General features: G+C 36.7%; 1 protein-coding gene across 1 annotated transcript in view; it reads right to left on the bottom strand.

The window, feature by feature from the left end:
• The window catches only part of LOC140162549 (uncharacterized), a 64,800-nt gene extending 39,437 nt beyond the window's left edge, over positions 1 to 25,363 (bottom strand). The window contains exons 1-6 of the mRNA XM_072185804.1: positions 25,245 to 25,363; positions 17,229 to 17,555; positions 16,660 to 16,920; positions 12,691 to 12,822; positions 11,774 to 11,926; positions 10,136 to 10,270 (exon numbers count right to left, since the gene is read on the bottom strand). Of these exons, the coding sequence (XP_072041905.1) occupies positions 10,136 to 10,270; positions 11,774 to 11,926; positions 12,691 to 12,822; positions 16,660 to 16,920; positions 17,229 to 17,555; positions 25,245 to 25,317 (1,081 nt within the window). The 5' untranslated portion in view covers positions 25,318 to 25,363. The remainder of the gene's footprint in view (positions 1 to 10,135; positions 10,271 to 11,773; positions 11,927 to 12,690; positions 12,823 to 16,659; positions 16,921 to 17,228; positions 17,556 to 25,244) is intronic.
• Positions 25,364 to 27,737: the final 2,374 nt, after the last annotated feature.

Genomic DNA, 27,737 nt, shown 5'->3' with positions numbered 1-27,737 from the left:
TTGCCAATGAAATTGTATATCCATTGAAAATCATATTTAACAAGTCGCTCACAGAAGGAATAGTTCCTGATGCCATGAAAATAGCAAAGGTAGTGCCTATATACAAGAAAGACTCTCCACAATCATTTGGTAATTATAGACCAGTATCTGTGTTGCCTTGTTTCTCCAAAATTCTTGAAAGAATTGTTCATGAAAGATGTAGTAACTTTTTAAATGCCAAAGAATTACTGTACAATAGACAATACGGGTTCCGTCATAAACATTCTACGTATATGGCTGTATTAGACTTTATTAAAGATACAAATAAGGCTATTGATGAAAATATGTGTACTGCAAGTATCTTCATGGACCTTTCAAAGGCCTTCGATACTATTGATCATGACATTCTATTACAAAAGTTGTACCATTATGGCTTTCGTGGTATATCATATGACTGGTTCGAAAACTATTTGTCAAATCGTAAACAATATGTATCCTTTAATTTTGCAAATTCATCTCATACCAGTGTTAAATGTGGGGTACCACAGGGTTCCATCCTGGGGCCACTACTATTTATTGTATATATGAATGACATCAGTGAAACATCGAAACTTCTATCTTTCATATTATTTGCAGATGATACAACTGTTTTTCTTTCTGATAACAATATTCAGAGGCTTTGTGATAATTTAAATAAAGAGTTGAAGGAAATTGTTAACTGGTTTAAGTGTAACAAGTTATCCTTAAATGCCAGTAAAACAAATCTTATGTTTATTGGAACACCTCATCAAACAAAAAATATAACTGAAGTTCACAATGTATTTCTCGATGGATGCAAACTTTCACGTGTGTATGATGTCAAATTTCTGGGAATTACACTTGATGAAAACCTTACTTGGAGGTCACACATTAACAATATTTGTAAGACCTGTTCTAGGAATATTGGCGTCTTAAACAAAGTAAAGCTATTTTTACCTAAACCAAGCTTGTATCAGTTGTATTGTACACTAATCTTACCATATTTAACGTACGGTATAGTATTGTGGGGTTCTGCTAATAACTATAATTTAAACAGAATTGTGAAGCTCCAAAAAAGAGCAGTTAGAATTATCACAAATAGTTCGTATCTTTGCCACACCATAACCACTGTTCGAAAAGTACAATTTACTTAATATATGTCAATTATTTAATAAAGAACTGGGTATTTTATGTACAAATATCATATGAGTTTATTACCAAGATCATTTGACAATTTGTTCATAAACATGAAGTCTATTCACAATTATAATACCAGAAAGAAAGAGAATTATCGTACTGATATCCATAAAATGACTGATGTTCTAACACTTGGTCCTAGGTTATGGAATAGATTGCCAATTGAAATTAAAGAAGCTAAACGTGTAAATGAATTCAAAAATAGCATTATAAGGTATTTAAAATCTAATTAATACCTCTCATAATCTCATAATTTCTTGTTTTTGCCGACTCTGTACAAAATTCACCATAATGTATTATCAAACACTGCTAAATTATTTGTTGCTTTAATTTGCATTTTTATAACTTAAGATGGGTTCTTTGTATGTCTTTATGTTTTTGTGTATAATTAATGTTTTGATTATTTAATGTACAATTATAATTATATGTTATAAGGTGGTACATCGTTTTCAGGCCTCTTGGCCTTGTGATGTACCTGCCTTCATCAATACTTGTTAATGTGCAATAATTTAATTTACCTCTGTTGTTACATTGTATGCTTTATGAGATTGATGAAAAATAAAAGATTGATTGATTGATTGATTGATAAAACAGTCAACCTGGACATCGGTAGTTACTCTCTTGATCACGTATACGATCCACTTATAAGAACTCAGCAACCTAGGGATGCGAAAATTGCCGGAAGCAGCGGTCAATCCCGCGGGAAAAGTGGATCACCAGTGGTCATTCTGAAGAAGCCATCAGCCAAGATGACTAAAGTCTAAATATGTGAGTACCCTTGGATTTGGCAATTAAAAATCAAGCCTAAAGGAATATTTAATATAGCACCCCCAGATGACCTATCTGAAATCGCATCCGCAGTGAACTACACTCTTATCCTGCGATATAGAAATCCTTAACCAATCATTGTTTACGTGGCCCTCTCTTCTAATAATTGGTTAAAAGCCTTAAACTTTGCCACTGTTTAACATCTTATACAATTATTGCTTAAACCTTAACCCAATAAATGCTTAAATGCTTTAAACAATTGCACGTTTAAGACTTTAAACAACCAATTGTTTAAGGATTTTAAACGTTTATTGCTTAAAAGATGCTCGTCTTAAACAATAATTGCTTAAATATATGAATAGGTCAATATGATTGGGACTTTCTTTCTTTCTTTCTTTCTTTTTTATTTTATACTGAAACATAATTCATGATAGATTTGAAGTCATCAGATCTTGGTCAGCTGTGAGATTCGTTCAAAAATACAATTTCATGCATAAAGTATTTTGGGGTTATTTTAACAGTTCAACCCGCTATGTATCCGGGCAATGTATCCGAGTAAAAAATTAAAATCTACTATAAGCCTTTCTCTCTCGCATGCATTACGATACAATGCTAAAATACAATGCATCAACCCTAATAAATTCACACACTCGATACACACTCGATTTATATTATGTAAAAATATATCAGGTAAGCGTATTAACATCTGTTCTTTTATATCTTTGCATCCAATCATTATGAGCCTACCGATTCTCCTGCCAACAGTAAAATAAAATAAAAAAGAAACATTCTTCTATTTGTATCATCTATTTCGATTTAACTAATTTCTAAATTCTAAATTAGCATCCCGCGCCCGTTTATTAAATCTAATGACTGAGTCATTGTCATACGCCGCGTTTTCCGATGCATTTTGTCTTTACGTCTCATCCGTAGGGCTAAGTTTGCTACAGATGTCTTGGTAAGTCGCTTCTTGATCATCGGGTTGGGACTCCACATCCTGGTAAGTTGTGCACAACATTAAGACATGAGTGTGGGTATTAGCGTAGTTAACATATTATAACATTTGCTGAGAAGAATGCCCTCAAAACAATGTTAAATTCAGGTTTTTACACGATTGTAATGTACTTTAGTAAACAAAGATTCTCTGCAAAAATCAAGACTTTAGTGCTGTAGTTTTGTCAAAATTCGTGATTTTGAATAAATCGCCGGAACCGTCGTTTTATTATTACGATAGAAATATTAGTCGAACGCGTATGTGTTGTTCATAAGACAGTACTACGTATACGGCGTACAGGACAAAGACACGCCAGAGGATCGTACTGTATTACAACCGCCAGAGTAACATACATTGGCTTTAGTAGTAAATTCCAATTTTCTTTGCTTTACCTCACTTGTTCGGCTCAGAGGGGACATATCTGACAGTAAAAGCTAACATTTTATGGAAAATAAATACTAATCTATTTTTAAAGAAATGTTATAATATGTCTTTAATACTGACCTAATTTTCAATACCAATACAACAATGACAATCGCCATCAATACAATTACACACAAAACAACCGCTATCGTCACTGTGTTTACTCCTGAGCCTGTTAATAAATAATACGTACAAGAAATTATCCGGGACTATACAAATGTGGACTGCGGGGTACATGTTAAATGTTTATTGAAAATTCAAACACAATGATACTCATATTCATCTCAAAAGTTTTGACTACTAAGTATATTTACCGTCTTTGGTTACCGCATCAGTAAATTGTTCGGCAGTCACACTATCACCTTCTCCGACTTCGGAATGTGCTGCTATTTGTATTTCATACTGTGTGGATGGTTTCAGATTTTGGATCTGGTATGTTCTTTGTTGAGCATTTACGTCCACATCAAACTCGTAGTCAGCAGAGGGGATAAACAATAGGTCGTATGGTTTATCGATAACTTTGCCTCGAACCTGATAACAATGAAAGCAAAAAAAAACAAAAACATTTCAAGCTTAAGGGGGTACTACACTCCTCGATAGATTTGCGTCTATTTTTGCATTTTTCTCAAAAACTAAAACATAGCTAATCAGAAAAGCCGTTAAAATATGCGGAGTGCATAAATATTGTATACTAGTAATTGGAAGGAGACGTCCATCAACATCTTGGACAAATGATGTGAAGAACGTTTCATCACACGGAATGTATGGTGCAACACGTTTGGCTTTTGATAGAAGTAGATGGCGTACTCTTGTGAAGACCACAGCAGCGCAATCCTGCGCCATCTGACCCAGAGAGAGAGAGATAGTAATTGCATTCGCGTAGTACAGTTTCACGCGCACTACGCGCTGTGCGTTCACGCCTTGCAGGATTGATTCCTTTTTCTTGAAGGTGGCCGAATTGATATTCGTCAAATTGTCCGACATCAAGGAATAGCAGATATTGTAGAAATGCTTTGTCGTGTATGAAATAGGTAAATAAATGCAGATCCCTTGTTGCTCGAGAGATTGAACACAATCACTTGCTCTGAATGTTGATGCGTCCAACGCACTCTCTCCTGCGGGGCTGGTAAACGCTGTCTTAGACGACAAAAATACTATTTAAACACGAGCCTCAATTTGGATCCTAAACGAGTACCATCCCCGGCCCGAATGAATGATTGCAGCATCTAACCCGTGACAAATAGTAGATGACCTGCTCTACTGGTGTGTCAAATCTAGCAATTAAAATTAAAATTCTCCAACCTTTGATCGTACCAGATATGATACTTACCGTGAATTTGGTGATAATACCATTAGGATACTCTGGTTCCTCCCACGATACTTGTATCGTTGCTTTGGAGACATCCACAACTTGTAGCATTCTTGGTGCACTTGGAGCTGTAAGAAGTTATCACAGAAGCATCCAAAACGTTACAATACCGTCAGGGCCGGATTTACCTTTGCCAAAATTGGAGGCCCCCAACTCACCATGAGGAAGGCATGTGCACTCAAGTGGCTAAGTTTTTGTTTAGTTGCAAAATTTTGCTGGGACAGTTTGCACGCGCGAAAAATTTCAATGTCAAACTATTTTAGGCCAAAGTGAAAGTGAACTATATATGAGGCTAGTGCGCGCGAAGCGCGCCAAATTTTGCAATCTATTTTGGCCCCAAAAATGGTGTTTCCGGCTTTACAAAAAAAGGAAGATGCACATTGGGGGCCCAAAAAATTTAGAGGCCCTGGGCCCGGGCCAATGGTAAAACCGGCACTGAATATCGTAGTTATAGCAGATGATCATGATAAATTCGCCACAGAGGATTTAGATAACAATGAGGAATAAAACCTATACCGTTGGTTTAACCATTTTAGCCTTACTAAAAGGTAGTATGATACTACCTTACTAAAAGGTAGTATGATACCTTTTGGGTACTACCTGAAGTGACGTCAGTCATAGTGAGGATAATAGAATGCGCATGCCTTATTTTTTCCTGTTACTTATTAGATTCTAATTGCTCAATAGGGGTTCGGAAAAGGTTATAAGGCATTGGACCTCAACCATAAACCAAATTATGGAACAGATCTCAAACATCCGGGACTGGAAAAGAAATTTTTGCGTAAAATACCTGCAGGTTTTGTGGAAACAACCATTGTGTATGCCGGACCAACCCCTACTTCCGTCATGGCTGCCACAGAGAAAGTATAGTCTGTAAACGGAGTCAGCTGTCCAAGACTAATGTCTGGAGATTCTGTCGCACCTTCCATAACTAATGCGCCATCAACGGTGCTTAAGGTGTAGAAGTAGGATACTATTGGTCCGTTTCTTGACCCACATGGAGGCTGAGACCATCGGATACTGATTTCATCAGACGAGACATTGTAGGCGGTAACGTCTGAAGGAGGTGATGTGGGCTCTAAAACGTTAAGAAAGGATGCATATTACATATTTTACATGGTTGGACAAAAGTTTGGAATATTTTTTTTCACGAAGTGCCAAGGTTTTGAGATTATTTTTCCTGAACCTCAAACCAATTTGGGTTTGTCAGAACTGTAATATGATTCCCAATATGGCTCTTAGAAGTGGTACATTTTGATGCCTCCCTTAGGTTCTCATATTATATACTTACAGCCCATTGGACAATCACAAATATTCACGTATTTTACGAGTCATATTTGTAAGCTCGTTCAATTTTCCAATAACAAGTACATAACAAGCGTATTTCAACTCGAACCCCAATTGCTTTCAAAATTCAGACAACATCACCTCAAAGCCCAATACATTTGATAACAACGGCTCAATAACAGCACAAAATTCCAAAGTTCAATCCCCACAAAGCTCAAAAACTCTCAAATTGAGCCTTCTTAATAGCATATCCGCCTCATTTTAGGCAAATTCAAATTGCGTTATGAAAACCATACGGTAAACTCCTGCGTGAAGCACAGTTTCCTTTTGTTTCAGGATTAAATGCTATTTCAAAACTTATCAGTAATTTTACTCACCAGCTTGCTGAGTCACAAGCGACACAGATGTAGTTGGTCCTAATCGTAAAGTGTTGCGTCGAGCGGTCACAGATATCATGTATGTAGAATGATGAGCCAGGTTCGAAAGTGTAAAACTTGCACCATTCGAAATGAAATTTTTAGTTGATATTGGGGTCGGTTCAATACACTGGTCCATATTTATCAATCTATATTCCACGACGTAGTCTATGATGTCATCGGCACATGGGCTTACCGTTGAACCCCATTGGAGTACAATGCTATTCATATATGCAGTAGCTTGCAGATTAGAAACCTCTTGTGGATCTGCTCGCATTACATGTTGTAACAAGAATGAATGGCAAAATGTTAATGCGACTTTCAAAATCAAAATACCCGTACAACTTTAAACCCATGGAGGAGGTACAAATGACCATAAGGGGACGTACTGCAAACATTCTCGGGATTTTTGGTATATCAATGACTGCTTTACTATGCCAATTTTGATATGGATGGGAAATTTTTGCCTCACTTGTAGCCGAATTTTTTAATTTTCCCAAAATTGGACGGAAAAGCAAAAATTAAGACAATTTGTGTTAAATTTGCCCCAAAATTTTGAATTTTTGTATTTCAGTTTTCCGCTTAGAACTCCGGCCTAATTGGAGTTAGCAGAGTCAAACGCCGCCAACGGCAACGAAGTGGTCAATTACAAGAAGGTGGATTGCACAGCGTAAGGTCATAGGGTGTGTATATCGTATGGATTTCAACAGGAATAGCACAATATGCCATGGCGCCGCCCCTTGAGTACACTGAAAGCCAGAATGGGATCAAGTGATTCCACTTGAGTAAACTAGCACTGACTCTCAAAAGGAGTCACCTGACTGTCACAAGAGAGTCAATTGACTCTAATCATGGAGTCAATTGACTCGAATTTACACGCGTAGTCGTACACTACGTGGTAGTTATTCAACACTGACTCTCAAAAGGAGTCGGACCTGACTTTTACTACTGAGTCAATTGACTCTACCCGTAGAGTCAATTGATTCTATATTCAGAGTCATCGACGGTTGCTGAGGTAGCAGCCATTTTGCATTATGCAGCTGCTGTTCAGCATATGGCCTACTGGTCATTCACACGGTGTATCATGGACAGTGTTTGGACAGTGTGATATGGTACTTTCATATTGTAGGCTAACTTGGTCTTTAGCTGGTTTCGACAGGAGAATTTAACTTGACGGTGAGGTAAAGCTAATAATAGTAAGCTTTCCTACCTGGAGTCGGACTGTCGAATAGCTTCGACATATTCGAGGTTACCCTGCAATGGAGCCAGGGTGATTCCAAAAATGGATTCTGGGTTACTCTAGAAGCAAATGTCTGAAATTAATCCATATTATGAGTCAAATGAATCCTCTGCAGAGTCATCAAACAGTGACTCTTCAGCGGCAGTGGCGGCGCTACGGGGGGGGCATGAGGGGCAAAATCCCCCAGTTGCCCCCCCAGTAAAAGCCCAAAATTACGAAAATGTCCATATTTTGCTGCAATTTTGCGCAACATTTGGTTATTTTCCCCCTCCTGAAATTCACTTTGCCCCTCAATGCCCCCCCCCGAAAAAATTCCTGGCGCCGCCACTGTTCAGCGGAGTCAACAAATTATGACTCTTCAATGGAGTCAGGTGACTCTCAATATGGAATCATTTTAGACATAGTCGCAGAGTGGTTGGACTCTAACTCTGCTATTAGACTCCAGTTTGGCTTTCAGTGTAGTGATATGCACAGTAATCGCGATCTTATCTTAAAGTAGGAGACGTTATATGAAAAGAGTAAAACAATTAAATGGTCATTTATTTCTTACCTGGACAGGGTTCTGTTGATTTCGTCAATTATTGGATGTAACATGTAAAAAAATATTGAATATGAATTAACAAACTTAGTAAGGATAATGTTCCAACTCAATCAATAATTATACTATAATAATACATTACAAATTACGTGCATGTGTGCTCTACTTAGCCCTAGTCTAAACAATTTCACCTTAACCAACAGGCTTGAGTCCACTCAGAGATTTGTTTGCAGAGTAATTCTCCAGTCCTGGAATCTATCTTATGCAGATCTTCTCCGTAAATGCGATCTCCCAAGCCTGTCAAAGCGTCGTGACATTGCTGCCCTAATTAATCATTTGATGATTCTCAACCATCTCTGCTCTTCTCCCAATCCGATCAAGCTTCACTCCAAGACCACTCTCCGCAATCTCAATAGCCTTTCTCTTGATCCACCTTTCCGACATATCAATTTGTAAGCGCCCTTTTTAAAAGTCATAGTTCATTGAATTTACAACCGTATGACAAAACAGGCGAAAATAGTAACTTTTTGCACATGATTTGCAATTTAAAGAGAATTGACCATTGCTCAGTGCTTTTTCATTTAATGACATAAAATTTGTAAGGAACTCTTGAGGTTTTGACTTTTAAAGCCTACATTTTGGTCAAAAAATGTGCTTGATAGGTAGTTTTCAACAGATTGTTCACATTTGCCTTGCTATAACATTAAATTGCGTTATCTGTTTACCTAGTGACGAGAAGTGTTTTTAGGGGGAAGTGTTAGCTTTCGTTTGATATTAAAAAAATTCTGATTGGATGAAGGGAACACTTGATCTTTCGTCAAAAACCAATCAAAGAGGCCCATTTTTCAGCTAGAAGCTCCACAGCTGTTACATTTCTATGCACTCAACCGTGTAGTGTAATCAAAGACTGTGGTGGAGACATTCACTGCTTGTTGTTCTCTGCTTGGAAGGTTTTGGACGAACATGTGTGCTCAGGTGTATCGAGATGGGAACTGTGCGCATGATGGTTTATAAGAGAATCGTTTTTGTATAGAAACCTTTCCATATGCGGCTCAAGTTTCTTGCCTGAGGAGGATGTTGTCAAATGCACCACCTAACCAGCCTTCAAATCTGCTGTTTGTCTCCATCTCGTGCAACCAGGTTTTTTTAATCGTCCATTTCGTTTTGTTCTCCTTTCCACCTGTTCTTGACATTGGAGTTTGATTTGACACCTTTTGCATTTTTGTTTATTGTTTTGATGGAACATGTGGAAAGGCCATCCCTTTAATTTAGTGTTTTCGCTATTAGGCTTGACCGGATTTCTAGCCTTTTGTTATAAATGTTTAATGTTCTTTTTTGTTTGTAGGCCCAATATATATATGTGTGTTTGTAGAGGGCTTATTTTGTGTTTGTTTTAGAAATTTTTATGCCTAATTAGGTACCGAAGGACACGAGATAAAAAACTAACATAATTATAGGGAGACCTTTGACTATTTTACGATGGCTGATATTATAAACTGATTTGCTCATATCTGTTCTGCCAACTGGTTAGGCTAAAACCATATGTTTGGTTGCCCACAACCGACCGACCCAAAAAATTGGGTCGGGTTTTTTTAAAAATTTTTAGAAGAAACCTTAAATTTGGACAGAATCAAGGACTTTTATATTTGTTATTCACTCATTTATTTATTAAATGCATATTTGATTGAAAACAAGAAGTATTTCCATTCAAACCCAGTTCAAAAACACACAATTTTTTACCATAAAATGATCAAGCATTTGTCAATACTAGTCTTTTCAAAAGCTTTCAAAATGGAGGAAAAATTGAGGAAGATTCCACGAAAAAAAAGGATCGACATACCGACCCTCCCAATTTTTGTCTCGGAAGGGCAACCAAACAGTTGGTTTTTTTTGCCTTATTATCTACCTTGACAGTTGACACCATACCAGTCTGGATGGCATTGTCCACCATCACATTCACCCGTGTCTTTAAGACATGACACACCATCAGCACAATGGCATTCAGATCTGCAGTTGGCACCGTAGGAACCCGCTTCACATTCTGAGGAAACAATTGTACATGATTATAACATATATAATCATGAGAATAGTGATTTGGAGATCATTGGATATTTTGTATAGGTCTACTAAGGAGGCTGCCACTTTCTTCGGAAGGGGGAGGGGACACGGAAATTAAAGGAATTAGTCATCGGAGAGATTCTCCTATAATGGTTTCAGTACTTCGCCATATGGCAAATCCCCTGCCTAAATATCCCCAATGGCTATCATCAGTTCAGTTCAGTTCAGTTTTATTTCATCAAATTCCATCCATTAAAGAATTACAATATAAAAAAGCTTTTACAAACATCGTATAATATGGTGAAAATTATGAGGATGCCACTGAACGCAGAGCGTGTTGTTGTGGCACCCTTTACAAAGGTTAGTATTAAATAATTATGATAAACAAAATTTTAGAAGAATAATAAATACAATAGCAAGATATATGCCTTGTGAGTTAGGTATATTAAACTTATTATCACAAGGGCTAAGCTTTCAATTATAAATCAATGAGTAATGATGGTGAAAATAACAATCAAACCTACACAGTAGGTGTAAAGGGGTTGTAAAATCCCATTATAATATAAAACAGTTCAGGCATGGCATAAGTATTACGGTACAATAATAACAAAAATGTATTTAGCCCGGGTGAAAGCATAAGCACATGATTGTACGTGCACTTGCAACAAGTCTATATAATGAGCTAAAGTTATAACTTACATAGCAGGTAACTATTTAATGCAATATTTTGTAAATTAAATCTACACCAAGGTATTTAATGCAATGATAAATTAACATGGTAAATGGTGTATATTTCTGCAGAGCAAGAACAATGAAATGCAAAAGTGATAGTCTGCATACAAGGCCAAGCGAGCTGACAAAATTTATCAAATAGCATATTTTTAATATAACAAAATAATAATAATATTAATTATCATACAGTGGTCGGCTAGATTTTGAAGACAAACAGTGGCGTACGTGGCCAGGAATTAAGTGTGAGGGGCAAAGCGCAAAGCAAGTTTTTGGCCCCATTTGTTGATAATTGTTTCCCATTTTCAGTCATTTTAATAATTACTCTTTGCCGTCCATTTTAACCCTGAAAATTTGCCCCGGCTACGCCACTGAAGACAAGTGACCCATCGACCATAAAAACGAATTAATACAGCTGTATCTCAACACGCGATATTCAAAATTCCAGTAATACAATGAAGGCTGGCAACAATTGAGCACAAGTAACCATGACGTCATTGCACTAGACAATTTAGGCGCGGGAAGTTTGAATATCGCGTGTTGATAGCCGGCTGTTTTCTTCGTTTTTATGGTCAATATGAGTTAAATAAAACCATGTGATTCGTGCTTGATAATTATTTGTCTAACACTAAATTTATTTTATTTTATAAGGCATAATGTTGTGATTGCCGGAGACATCCTTTAATCATGTTCATAATGAACATGACTAAAGGATGTTTCCGGCAATCACAACATTATGCCTTATGATTAGTCGTACCTTCGTCACAATCGATTCCTATAAAGCCAGCGGCACATGAACATCCATATGGGTGTGGTAAGCACAAAAGTCTACCTTGGCAGCCATATCCGTGATCATCAATACCCGCGCATCGTAGTTGGCCGTCTCCTCCCCATTTATTCCTTCCATAAACTAAGTATTTAAAAGCAAAAATTGAAAACGGAAAACGAAGAAAATGTCTGAAAATTCTTAACTGGTTTACATCAGGGATATTTTAACTTACCTCCTGGCACGTCCGTGCAGTGAGGTTAAAAATGTGTGCAGTGAGAATTAAAAATCCGTGCTTAAAATATTTCTTTGCCATTGAAGTTTAAATGAGCAGAAAATGTACGTTCTTCCGCGAAGTAAGATTGAGTAGCAAATCCTATGTAAAAATGATATTTAGCCATTTTCCTGTCAGTAAACACTACTTATTTATTCAATTAAAAAATGCCTTACAACGCCTCTGGTATAGTCAAAATTTGCTTCACTTCTTCTCCATTTTCAGTAGGGAATGCCTCGGAACTTGAGCAGAGGCGTACCGGCCGGGGCAGGGGTGCAAGTTGCCCCTGGCTCAAAATACCGGGACAAAATTGACAAAAAGCTGTAATCTGCATCATAGGCGGGGGAGAGACACGAAAAATACAGTGTTTGGGGCCAAAATGAGAGTAAATTGCACTATTTTGCCCGCTTTACACGCACCGGATCAAAATTTACCTTCATTTTGAGCTAATAATTATTAATAGCTTCACGCGAAATTGTCCCAGTGACGCCGGCACATAATATGCTCGCTCGTTCACCCTGCTTTAGCGTTAAAATTTTGAAACGTTCCTCACTTCTCGCGCATATGTCCCATAAAATGAAAAAGTGAAAGAGTAGACCTACATTATTAATTAGATTCGTTTCATTTTACCTACCTGTTTGACACCGTACGCCACTGAATCCTGGTGCGCAGACACATTCACCAGATCGTTCGTCGCAGATTCCTCCATTGAAACAGTGAGGACAATCTAATTGACAAGTATCACCCCATTTCCCTGTTTCACAAGCTTAAAATCAACAATAGTAACAAAAACGTTATTTTGGTTGCCATCGAGGGTTGGTTTAAGGGATATTATGGAGTTTTAAGAGACCTTGTGTATCGACGGTCCAGCAGTGGCGTAGCGAGCGGGGGGGGTCGACGACCAGTAAACAAGTTTTAGCATTACATTCAAACATTCGCCAAACTGCCTAAGTTATTACAGAATGATGTTGGCACGTTAAAATTGCAATTTTCGCTCGCTCCACACACATCGTTAAAGCCATATTGTAACATGTCCGTAAGAAAGAGCTATATTTCTTTCACAAAATGTTAGTTTTAACTGTCAGACGCGTTCGACTAATATTTCCATCGTGGCTTGTTCAACGGATTATTCAAAATCTCGGATTTTGACAAAACTACAGCAACTAAAGGCTTTTTTTCCTTTTTTTTGCAGGGTATGATAGTTTACTGAAGTACATTACAATCGTGTAAAAAAACAGAATTTTGAAAAACATTGAGGACGTCCTCCTCAGCAAATGTTCTAACATGGCTTTATAACTAAAGTGTCCCGATGTCATTCATTATCATTTGTTCTTGTTCAAAGATTGGTGAATAAATATGTTTTGAAATGCAGGCCGCGTGTACCTTATAGTGCACAGCGCTATGTTGAACAAAGGGGAAGTCGTGCGATTTTTTTGTTAAAAGCAATTTCTCAATTGATGTCATTACATTGAAAGGTAAAGATTGAAATAAAACATGTTTTCATTTTTTTAAAGACCGTTTAGTGCCTAAAATCCAAGATGGCCGCCGTGATTGAAAATTTGCCATATTTTACTCATAAATTGCGCTTTAGTAGGGTACAGAATGGAAGTCCCATTCTCGGGTTGAGTACAAGAAGTTCTGAAGGTGTTTCTTTATAGATTTGAGGACGCTGAATAAGATGAGAGGGCTCTGCACCATCGAAAAGTGTGGGGAACTCTTGGTAGAGGGCGTTTTTCAAAATGGCCGCCAAAATCCCTTAAAATCACCATAACTTGGTCAGAGAAGCCCCCAGCAGCACGATTCTGATGTCTATACCCATGTTTTCAGGGTCAAGGAATCCAATAGAGTCATTTACAACAGCCTTTGACCTATCATTCCAAGATGGCTGCCAAAATGTCAAAATGGCCGCCAGTGAAAATTTGGCTATATCTCGGGTGCAGAAAGTCCTAGAAGTATGATGCTGGTGTCTATACCCATGTTTACAGGGTCTAGAAATCCATTGGTATAATCTAAAACAGCACAGGACCTTAAATCCCAAGATGGCCGCTAAAATTTAAAAATGACCACCACTAAAATGCACAATTTAGCCTATATCTTATCGTATCAGTGGTTTATACGGCCTTATCCGGAGTTTACGATCCTTACCTGGGGCTAAGATACCTTAACCTTAGCATAATGCAGTCTATACCCCAGATAAGATATCTAAACCCCAGATAAGGCGCCGTAACGCCAGATTAAGGGACATAGATTCCAGATAAAGCAGTCCAAACCCCAAATAAGGTGCCTTAACCCTAAATAAGGAACATAAACCACAGATTAGGCATCTAAACCCCACGTAAGGTGCCTTAACTCTAGATAAGGATCGTTAACCCCGATAAGGGTCGCAAACCCCAGATAAGGCACCTAAACCCCAGATAGGGCGCCTTAACCCCAGATAAGAGACGTAAACCCCAGATAAGAGACGTAAACCCCAGATAAGGCAGTTTAAACCCCAGATAAGGCGCCTTAACATCAGATAAGGAACGTAAACACCAGATATAGATAAGGCATCTAAATCCCACATAAGGCATCTAAATCCCACATAAGGCGCCTTAACTTCAGATATGAGGGACGTAAACCTAGGATAACACAGTCTAAACCCCAGATAAAGCATTTAAACCCCATAAGGCTCCAAATAAGGGATGTAAACCATAAGGGATGTAAAACCCCCCAAAAGGGATGTAAACCATAGATAAGGCAGTCTAAATCCCAGATCCATTCTTTAGGCATCTAAACCCAGATAAGGTGCCTTAACCCCAGATAAGGGACGTAAACCCCAGATAAGGCATCTAAACCCCAGATAAGGGACGTAAGCTCCAGATAAGGCAGTTTAAAAAACCCAAATACGGCACCTTAAACCCTAGATAAGAAACACAACCCCCATATAAGGTAGTCTAAATCCCAGATAAGGCATCTAAACCAAGATAAGGTGCCCTTACCCCAGATAAGGGACCTGAATCTAGGATAATGCATTCTAAACCCCAGATAAGGTGCCCTAACCCCAGATCAGGAACGTGGATCTAGGATAATGCCGTCTAAACCCCTGATAAGGTGCCCCAACCCCCGATAAGGGACGTGAATCTAGGATAACGCAGTCTAAACTCCTAAACCCATTACACTGTTGTCAATGGGAAAATGGCTGATTTCGGGTGAAATTTTCTCAAATTTAGAACTCTCGCAGTTAATATAGTTAAACGCCACCAATATCAGGTGAAACTAGATGATTTAATGATCAAAAATGATCAAAAACTCAACATAGGTTGAAATGAGACTTTTCTTGTTTAAATGCACTGAACCGCAAACAAAATGGCATTGCGCCCTCGAAGCTGAAAGATACAATTAATTAGATAGGGCGATCTATGCTAAAAGGTGTCATATAATGAGAAAAATATACCATTTCGAAACATCAAAACCCAAAATGTACTTTTTGGCAATATAACTTGGTCATTACAGTGATTTTAAACAGTCTTTTCAGATGCCACGCAGACAAATAGTTCATCATTTCCATGCATCGCTCAGGCCTATTAGTGTATAACCATGCACTAGTGCCATGAGTAGGTACTGTATATGATATGCCGTCCATCTTGGACCTGGCAAGGGGTCTGGTTATGTAAAACATTGTGCCTTTGGTTCAAAGACATAATTATACACTTGGAAACGTGATCATAAAAACAAACTCATGCATTTATATACATTTAAGCAGTATATAAGCAGCCATATTGGTCGCCATATTGAATAATAATCATAATTCTAGAATATTAAAGTTATCTTTGAGTGCATGACACAATGCTAGTTCCATTGTTTGAAATTTAGATTTTGAGCATACTTTGAGAGAGGTATGTGGCTTTTTTTTGCACGTGTCGGTCAGTTTTACAAGATTTTGGCGGCCATCTTGGATTTTACCACTTACCCTGAAATATTAAATCTTTCTTTGAGTGTCTGACACAAGGCTACATAGTTCCAGTGTTTGAAATTTACATTTTTAGCATATTTTGAGAGCGATATATAGCTTTTTTTTTTGCATGTGTCAGTCAGTTTTATAGGATTGTGGCGGCCATCTTGGATTTTACCACTTACCCCGAAATATTAAATCTTTCTTTGAGTGTCTGACACAAGGCTTCATAGTTCCAGTGTTTGAAATTTACATTTTAGCATATTTTGAGAGTGATATATAGCTTTTTTTGGATATGTCAGTCAGTTTTATAGGATGTTGGCGGCCATCTTGGATTTTATCACTTCCCACGAAATAAAAAAATGCAAACATCTTTTTTCCCATTATTTACCCCCACAAGAGACAAAATCAAGTGAAAGTTTGCTTTTAACACCGAAATCACACGACTCGACATAGTGCTGAGCACTATTATTTTGTGCTTTGCTCTCAAAATTGCACAAAATGACTTGGCCAATTATCGTAGCAGGGGGACGATATGGTGATGTATACAGCTGATCCTGCTAATTAGCTTTATTAGCATTAGCGTTGGTTCAAACTCCTGGCGCTAACGCAATAAAGAGTCAGTGCCCCTTCTATCTTTGATATGGGATGCCATTTCGAAGATATTCTTACCTCGAACGACCAGTTGAAATATAGCGTGTTTACCATTTTCTCTTAGGCCGAATTGAGAGCACTCATAAACACCCGCGTCATTAACGGTGACCCTGGGGATTGTAACGCTCGTCATGTCATTCCAATTTGGACGGTTATCATTTCCATTGTATTGTATATTATTATGCCACCACCTGAGAGCAGACTTGCTTGTTTCTATTGTGAAAGTAACAGACTCGCCAATGCTTACTGTTTGAGAAATGTGTTGAGGGGTGATATCACCTTAATTAGAAAATACAATACAAACCCGGTGTTAAATATAAAAAAAATTAGAACGAAACTAAATGTCGCTCCTTTGCTTGTTATTTGCTTGAGCCATTGTTTTATTTAGGCACACAGAATATGGCATAAGAAACATTTGGAAAATTACTTACAAACGTTACGTAATATGAGACCTATAACCTTAATTCAGGTTATATATAATAATATCGAGATTAATAACATATTTTTATATTTCTCAAAAATCGACTATGGCATAGTCTAGTCTATCGGTATGTTAGTAAGTTAGCTAATGTTTGATTATATCTTACTATTTTCAGCCATTATTATTGTTGTTATCCTTTCCGTTTCTCCTGCTTTCTCAGCTTGACAATAAAATGCACCAATTCTTTCAACGCCACCAGAGGAAGGCATAAGAAGTCGTCTTGCGGATACAGACGGGCTTGGATGTTCTTCGTTGATACTGTATCCAGTAGGTAATCCATCACCTGTGCCTGTATCTGATGTTCGTCCAAATGATATCGAGGCATCTCTGTCATCACCACTCTTGTAACCTCCGATAAACATGCGATCATCTCCATTGATGTTTATTCGTGCATTGTTGCTGAAGCAGGTGATATCCAAAACACAACTTGTCTCTACAAAAGTGAACAAACTACATTAAATTCACGTGGGTTCTGAATCAGATATATCAGAATATTGACTGCTGCCCTAATTTTTGCTCTGAATAATAGAAGACATATGAATATTTTATATATGTGAACAAAAATATTCCATCACATCATATTGAGGCGAAGTTTGGGAAAAACATGCTTCTTTCAGTGATTTTTATTATTTTTTACCAACATGCCAATTTTTTGAGTAAAAAATTATTTATTAGACAAGAAATGTATATCAATATATTAAGCTGGATGTTTGAATTGAAAAAGTTAAGTGAAATATTCCTGCGACCCATAGTTTTTGACATATGCAATCCAGAAAACCATAGGCCATTTCGGCATGAAATATCTATATTATTTGGATTTTTCCACTTTATACGTGGGCAATTCCACGGTAACTCGTGCTACACTTTATGGCGTCCTTTTACATACTTTGTGCTCCAGCTTTTAAATTGATTTGATTGGAATCTGTATTTTTTGTATTTTAATACCCAACATTCAAGGCTAGATCCTCATAGTATTGCTAATTCAGGATATCAACTTTTGTATGTATGGGACAGCTGTAAAAATCGGTAACTCGTGCTACGAGCAGAGGACATGCTTAAAAATCACTCATTTTTATTTTGATGGTGTGCTAAAACAAAAAACACTAAAGCCTTATTGATTATATGATAAGTAATTGCTATAATAAGGTTTGTTTTGGTATACCTTAAAAGTTGTGCCCCTCATAGTTTTACATTGACTGGCAAAAAACATGGTAACTCGTGCTACGGTAACTCGTGCTACAGTTTGTCCGGCCATATATAAAATGGTATTGTTCATCTAAATGTCAAATTTTTTTTTGATAACAATTCTTCAACAACTGGTGTAATGATCAAATAACTCTATGTACAAATAACCCCCCAAATAACCCATCTATGTACAAATAACACTATTCAGTGTACATGTATGTACCAGCATACAATGTACCACACATTACATACAAACATCCCAGCCTTACATACGCCTTGCTTGATCCTGTTTGGATATTTTATTCTAGGGCTTAAATTTAAACAGTTAAATTGAACAGTCAACAATTGATAAAACTTTTACTTCCATGTTATTTGACTCTAAATTCCCTCACAAAACTTGTAATGTTCATGGTTATTTGCTCTGTAAGTTTTTTAAAAATTGCTTTCTGAGTTATAGAATGTTTGGTCATCTTTTGGTTGAGACCATTTCCTGCTTGGTGCAAATACTCTAGTTTGCCCGATTTCAATCACTTCACTAAGCTGGAAAATGAGCCTCATTACACTCAACAACAAACCAATTTCCAATACAAATCTCAGAACTATACCAATCTCAGTATCAACAATGTCACTGTGGCTGTTAATCTCAGGATTTCCAGTATCTATTTTGTTTGTTTTATTTCTTCTTTTGCCTCGGTTACTCATTCAGTGGATGTTTTAAGGTATCCTCTGTTCTTCCCAGGCCCATATTAATTGATTGGTTCTTAGGCTAGATCCTAGGGGTGGAGGGCTAAAAATTTTGGTTGCATCATTTTGGCCAGGTATTGATAGTGGGATATATGCTAAATAGCATGTTTTTTAGAGAGACTGTACAATGTAAAGTATTAGAGATTTAAAAAAAAAGGACTTTATTGGTGTGTGCAAAAATTTGGTATAAATAAATTTACACTATTTTGGCACATGATCGGGGTGGAAACTGGCTCCTTGAATCTTATCTCTATCTTTGCCTTCCATATTTTTACTTTAATTTTCCTGCGACAGGAGGTCACTTTTCTCTTTAATTTTTGGCCCCCACACATGTGTGGTTGCCTGGTTGTTTCTTTCTTTCTTTCTTTCTTTGGCTGTCCGGGCGGAAGCAAATTCATTAATCCACTGTACAGCTCCAACACAATAACTACAAACTTGGTACCGGTATGGTGATAGAATAATGGTGGCTTGATGTGCTGTGTAGTTTTGTGTTATGTTATTTGCATATTTATGAATATTAATGAGCTTATTTACAAATTTTGCCTACATTTTCATTAATCCACTTTGCAGCATTATAAACACAATAACCAATCAACTTCAAACTTGGTTTGGTTGGATATGGTGGCCTGATGTGCTGTATAATTTTGTGTCATGTTATTTGCATATTTATGAATATTAATGAGCTTATTTGCATATTGCATATTATTTTTTATTTACAAACCTTTGTTATTTACACACTTGTGTGTGTGTGTGTATGGGCACCTTAATTACGAACTGCATAATTCTAGTTTGTCATGGGGCAGGCTCCCCCTTCCCCCCCCCCCCCCACACACTGGCTACACTGCTGCTAGAAAGCTGTTACCAATATCATGGTCACATATAAATGCATATTCATGTAGTTGGGAGATCCTCCATTGCTGCCAAGTGGTAGATTTTGCATTACCTTTGCTGGTACAGGGGGAAGTGGGCTATGGTAACTCGTACTACATCGGTAACTCGTGCTACTGGTAACTCGTGCTACAGTTTTAAATGGGTCATTATTATGTGATGGATAGTGTTTTGTATATTAATTTCTTATTTTTACTCAAGGCACTACTAGTAGAAGGAAAATAATAATTAAGTGGCATCAATTAAATTGCCAACATTTTGAAAATATATAAAAAAATGCATCTTTCGGTAACTCGTGCTACGCCATATTTAGTGCTATGAAAATGCAATGAAAGAAAAAAAATAGTTACCAATACCATGGTCACATATAAATGCATATTCATGTAGTTGGGAGATCCTCTATTGCTGCCAAGTGGTAGATTTTGCATTACCTTTGCTGGTACAGGGGGAAGTGGGCTATGGTAACTCGTGCAACATCGGTAACTCGTGCTACTGGTAACTCGTGCTACAGTTTTTAATGGGTCATTATTATGTGATGGATAGTGTTTTGTATATTAATTTCTTATTTTTACTCAAGGCACTACTAGTAGAAGGAAAATAATAAGTGGCATCAATTACATTGCCAACATTTTGAAAATACATAAAAATGCATCTTTCGGTAACTCGTGCTACGCCATATTTAGTGCTATGAAAACGCAATGAAAGAAAAAAAAAAAATTAGTGGGGGATTATTTAAAATGTGTTGGATGTTTCTTGAAGACCATATTTCAGAGATATAAAATGTATCAAATTTAAAAGAAAAGTGCCCATGTTTAATAAAATAGGCCCACTTGGAAAATATCTAAGTTGAACAGGAGTTTTTCACTTAAAATACACTCTCCAAAGAAACTTTAAAAAACCCAAAATGTTAGAAAAATGCCGAAAAAAGTTTATAACTTGAACCTTACATCTGTTTGGAATAATATAAAAGTTAAAAGAAATATATATTGGCAATTTCATTTTTTTGAGTCATGTCCACTTTTGCTTGGAATTGCCCACATATACATGTAAATACATGTAAACAGGCCTAATAATAGCAGAGAGGCCGCAATGACAAGTCATTTGATTTAAGATTTAGAGAAGCCACGTTGGCTTAGATAATTGGGTTGAAAATGCAGGTTTTGTGATCAGTGGCGTAGCCAGGATTTCGGAACCGGAGGGGCACAACTTGTAACTTTACCGACGGAAATATTTTTTACCGACGAATGTTTAGAATTGTAGACCCAAATTTTTTTTCGATGGTTTATCAACCTAAAACCAATGAAAAATTTAACATTTTTTAACAATTGTGCCCTTTTTTCTTTCAAGCACGGTAAAAAATAGTCAATTTGTTCACCCAATTTGTTTTTCACCAGAGCCTTCCGTCTACCGACGGCCTTACATGAACCGACGGCCATCATTTATTTATTTATTTATTTTATTCATATTTTTCCAGGGTAGCCCAATTCAGCCGATAGCTGGTCTTACATGGGGCCCTGCAATACATTTACATAACATTAAAAGGCAACAATTTTCAACATGCAATTTATATAAAATATACAAATATTAGATACAAAATTAAAATACAGAAATATATACAATTTTCAAAGTAAAATTGAAATACATCATTAACAAGTACATGCTCAATTTTTATTTAAGACTTGAATCTTTGCTTGAAAGTCTGCACATTTATTGAACTTCTTACATCATTACTCAGTTTATTCCAAACCTCAACCCCACTGTATGAAAAAGATGATTTAAAGTACCAAGTGTCATAACCATTTGTGGTGATATATCGTTAAGACATTTAAGGGGAAGCTGCACCAGGATTGTTGTGAAATAGGGGTATTATTTTAGTCTTTTTATGTTTTTTCTAAATTAAAAATCTATAGAATTTGGGCCTTTATTTGCTTTTTATTTGATTCAAATCGGACATTTGGTTCAGAAGTTGCAAGTAATCAAAGGAACAACGTGACGCGAAAAAGTCGCGAATTGAATTCTGTCCTATACTAATACACGTAATGTATTTCTTATGTATTGTATTGTTTTCAAGGGGCGATATTTAAGGAATTTCCAGCTAAAAATTAATTTCTGAATAATGTAATATGTTTATTGTCTATAAAGAGTGCTAATAATTAGTATAAATGTTATTGTTGTCAGAAACATGATTTTATAATATTTGATATGCATAATTGCTGCCTAATTAACATTATTATTAAGTGTTTCTAGACTTAAAATGCCATTTTCTGCCAGATGTTGTTTCGCGTCATTTTTTTACCTTGCGCGTCACTTTTCTTGGTAATGGTGTATCTGTTTGAGCTTATTTTTGGCAAGTATGTTGGACATACCTGTATCTAAATATTTATAGAAGGAAATTTTGAAAAACATCTGGTAACCATGGAAACGACCCGTTTTTGTAAATTTTCCGCCAAAATGCGCAAATTTACCAATTTTAATGCACCGTAGCGTAACCGTACAACCTTTTTTTGAAAATTCCCTCTATACATTTTTTGATTAGACCTAAATTTGTCAAATAAAACAAATTTCAGAAAAAAATACCAAAGAACGACTGAGAAAAATGACGCGCAACGACAGCATGTGAAAATCCAACATGGTCGCCGTTACCATGGCAACCGTTATAACGACGATCATTTTTTTGGCTGGAATCGCTAAGTTTGATCAGCACACACATTCCCACCAATTTACAAGTGCACAGGTCAAATACTTTAGAAAATCACTTTTTTCAGTGCAGCTTCCCCTTAAACATTAACAGGGATTTGAAATACATTGCACGATTTGCAAGTGATTCCCATCCTAATATAGGAAACATTATAGAGAGTGAGGGTCTGATGGGGTATAAGAGAGAGAGTGAAGGCTTGGTAGGGTATTAGAGAGAGTGTGTGTCAGTCTGGTGGTGTTTTAGAGCGAGTGAGTGTCTGTTGGAGTATAAGAGAGAGTGAGGGTCTGGTGGGGTACTAGAGAGAGTGTGGTCCAGTCTGGTGGCGTTTTAGAGAGATTGGTGGTCTGATGGGGTATAAGAGAGAGAGTAAAAGGCTTGGTAGGGTATTAGAGAGAGTCTGGGCCAGTCTGGTGGCGCTTTAGAGAGAGTAAGTTTATAGTGGAGTTTAAGAGACAGTGAAGGCTTGGTGGGGTATTAGAGAGAGTATGGGTCAGCCTAGTGGTGGTTTAGAGCGAGTGAGTGTCTGGTGGAGTACAAGAGAGAGTGAGGGTCTGGAGGGTTATTAGAGAAAGTGTGGGCCAGTCTGGTGGTGTTTTAGAGCGATTGATGGTCTGATGGGTTTTACATACATTTCTGTGTTTGCTGGGTTCAAATATTTTAACATAATGTTATTTAAGTATTGACACAATATTTGGCAAAAATAGTTTACAATAACATTTTTTGAAAACATATTGTTGTAGTGTGTTTTCATACAAAATGTTTTAAAACGTTATCATGACCTTTATATAACCCGACATTTTAATGTTATTAAAACGTTTTTACCTAAACCAAAAGCCAAACTATAACTTATTTAAAACGTTTTTAAAACGTTTTTGTGTTTGCTGGGTATCACTTTACTGTGTGATCACAAAGTGTTTCATTCACACAAATGATGTCAAACGAATCACCACACATATACTTAAACTCATCAATTTTACCAACAAGGCTTCTTATGGTAAGATGAGCAAATTTAATACCTTTGGTCTTAGGTATTTTGCCACTTTGAAGTTGCACGTATTCAGAGCTCTCATCTGTATCAGTCAAATCATTTACACTTACACTACAACTGTCATACAAATTGTTATTATCATGAGTATCATTAATGCAAGCAGAATTAAATACACTTTCATCAACAAATCTTAAATGATTACTAACATTACATGAAACATCGGGCATTTTCTTACTGACATCATTCACTACATCATTTTCAGACGCACAAGCAACATTTTCATGAACATTCGTCATATCAGAGTTAGACTTATATGATCGGGGGGGCACCGGCCCACCTGCCCCCCCCCACACACACACACACCCACACACTGGCTACGCCACTGTTCGTGATATTTTTTACCAAAAATGTGAATGTGAATAATTAGAAACTAAATATGGTACAGCTCAACTTACCGTACTTTTCCTCACCAGACAGTCCATGCCAAAATTGTTACTACACCTTTACATTTCATCGAATCTCTTTTTGATGTCTGTAATTTTGAACATCACACTTGAAAGATGTATGCTATGTAGAAACTTTATTTTGCAATTTCATAATTTGCATATTATTAGCATATTTGCAAGAAAAAACATGAAAATCAATAAATACCTATATTTTCACAATTTCAATATTTTATTAGAAATTAAGCATGTAGGCCGTTTGTTATGACTTGATGAATGAAGCTGTTAAAACAGATTTTGATATTTTTCCTTATTTTTCCTTTTTTGCCCCAAAATGTGTAAAAATCAACATTTTTTGGATGACCTATATTTTCTTTGAATATTTATCAAATTTCTTAATTTAGGTATAATACAGTGCAGAACAAGATGTCAAAAAAATCTGTTAAAACAGATTTCCAATAAATTGTTCCATTTTCCATTTTGGGTTAAATACTCAATTTTCATGCGCGGGATATTTGAAACATAAAATGAAAACATGTCCATTGCACTTTTTCCTCGAGATGTACTATAATATCAAGGTTACGGATATATTATAATCCTTCTTATCTTCACTGATCCATCAGATACCTATTGTTATGAATGATCAATGAAAAGGTTCAGAACTGGGCTACTAATGGTCTGTCAAGTATCTATAGTTATTTTCATGACTGTGTCAACTCAAAAATCATGCAAGGTCGAATGTAGGAAAAGTATGATCAGTTGAGCTGTATGAACTTCATATTTAATGTGGAGAATATCTGTCACATGTATATTCGCTCGAATTCATTCCACTTTGCACCATAAAGCTTCAATATGGCAATATTGTAGCATTAACTTATTCTGTCGCCAAATTTTTTAATGTACGAGCGTATTTAAATTTCACAATGACGAATTGACGTTAAATAGTTTTATATATTTAGCATTTGAAGATTTGTTTGGGAGTTAAGAAGTCTCCGTAGACTATCGGACCCGGATCTCGGAAGACATATTAATGGTACACACATATTACGCACTCCCATACATGCCAACTTCTGAACACAGACACATAAAATATTATTATTAAAATATGTTTCCGTTGTCTACACTAAATATTTCAACAAACTTCAACAATATGCATATAAGTTAGACAAAACTCACTTGTTATGATTTGAAATATCATGAGCACCATGAAAACATTAACCACCATTATGTATACTTTCCTTGTCACCATGTTATCGGTTTAAGTATAATAATTATACAAAACACTAGCTTAACCGGGCTGACAGTAAGTTCAGAATACTGTGGAATAAATTGTGTATTGTTACTTGTGTGCAATCACGTTATGGAGCTTCCTGGTATGAAACCTGTAAATACATAACATACACAATGGATGAAACTATTCACTTGATTGCACTATATTAATAGTTTCGGGAAAGTTCAACTATCAAAAACGTATCAACTGCATTTGCAATGACTGGTACTAAAATGCACGTAAACCAAACTATACATTACAAAAATGGATTGCTATAATGCTTTGGTAAACATACCCGAGAATTCAGGGTATGCCGTTATCAGGACTGAAATAAGTCTGCACAAAAAGTAACTCAGCTGTTATAAATACGCCTATAGATTCAGAACTAATGATTGTTTTCACAATATTTCAACATAGCGAGAAGGATGATTTATTTACACGCATTTTGATACCCCATTCGTCAAATGTCTTTCAATATTAACAACACAGCAGTGCTTTTACAGAAAAATACCCGAATTTAAAAGTTGCAGTTTACAGCGATCAATAATTATAATGCCATTGTAAACACGTAAAGCCCGCCATTATCTTCGCGCTTACTTCAAATCAATACAAATAACTGCAACTTTTAAATTGGGGTATTTTTCTTTCAAAACACTGATGTATTGTCAATATTGAACAAAATTGGACAAATGGGGTATCAAAATGTGCGTCAGTAAATCATCCTTCTTTTTATGTTGAAATATTGTGAAAACAATTATTAGTTCTGAATCTATAGGCGTATTTATAACAGCTGAGTTACTTTTTGTGCAGACTTTATATTGTCACAAGTGGTTCAATGTTTGCTATAACACGCACCTGTTATTATTATAGAAACAGTGTGACATCATATTCCAGTTGGCAATAGGTTCCTGAACAGCTCCAGTGACACCTAAGAAGAAGATCAAGAAGAAGTTAGGGTTAGGGCAGTAGGGTTAGCGTCGTGGTTAGCGTTTACAGTGTCGAACGAGTTGGAGTGTTGACCAAACAGAGGGCTACTGTCACAGCATGTCCACACACTAAGGAGGATAATTCTAGTTTATAATTTAACGGATTATCTCAATCATTTCTAGCATACCTCTATGAGCATAATGAACACATGGAAAAAATGAATGCTCAACTCCAAGCGGTTTGGGAGATATGGCTTGTCAAAATTTGCTAGACATGATTTTCAGCAAAATTTGAGGGGATGACCACTGACCAACCAACCCTTTTTGTTGATGTGGCTGGAATGAATCATATGTGAGTAGGCAAACCTAACTGATGTTTTTAAAGCAAAGTCATCAAGACCCCAAGCCACTATTTCTCAGAAATGTTGTCCAAGAACATATTTTCAACATACCTGAAGTTGATGGTGGGGCAAAATGTCTGACATTGGTTTTCAGGGGGGTCAAAATGTACAAAAATGTACTATTGGAGTTTTGCATGAGTAATATCTCAGCTAAAATTATTCTAATTAAGAGTAGTGTCCTACCAAAGGGTTCCGACTGGCAAAAAATGGACAAAAGAATTATTTTTACTTTTGTAGTTATGACTCCCCGAAGTTTGTCCTGGATGGACAAAGTTGCATTTTGAGGGCCCTATATCTTTTAAAGTAAAGGAGTTACAAGTTTTCTGATGCCAGATTTGAACTCTACACAATTAAGTACCCCAGGATACATACTTTTCTAGTTGTAGGGGATTCCCTTTATACATTTATGGACCTCCAAACATCGTTTTTCGCGTTGCGACACATTTTTACGCTGATCCCCCTAAATTTCAAATTGATGCCACGGGAAAACGAAATAGCGTATGAAGCTCAAATTTTCAGGATTTTACTTTCATAGCAATATCTACCACCTCACAGAAAAAAAAATTGAAGAGGTGCTGCGGTGCACATCCCAGGAGTTGATATGGAATGACTCTATTCTATTATTTATAATTTTCTACTATACACGGGATTAGGACCTGTGCTTTTAATATCCGCGCCTAATCAATAATGGGTCTTTCACCGTGTTCACCCAATAGTTAAACTATATACTGTATCCCTGTAGGATTATCTACTGACGAGGTGCTAAAGTCGATGCTTTAACAGTACCCAAACAAGTGTACATATCAAGGTCATAGCAGGGCATTATACAAAGAATGGTCAAAGGTTAACGTTTCCAAACAAGTAGAGTATAGAAGTAGACGCAAGCTTTCGTGCGGGAAACATAAATACATACTCGCCAGTCGTGGCCTTTTTATGAGATTTGATACGGCGCCGAAGACTAGAGCTCTTCCATAATTTAGTCCGAAATTCCAGACGAGAACATCTGTGTGTTGTTACAAGGAATTCAAAGTAATTTTATCATCAAGTGACCCACATAGAGGAATACGACATC

The sequence above is a fragment of the Amphiura filiformis genome, chromosome 10, assembly GCF_039555335.1.
Source record: "Amphiura filiformis chromosome 10, Afil_fr2py, whole genome shotgun sequence".
NCBI lineage: Eukaryota > Metazoa > Echinodermata > Ophiuroidea > Amphilepidida > Amphiuridae > Amphiura > Amphiura filiformis.
This window is presented reverse-complemented; position numbering and strand designations above follow the sequence as displayed.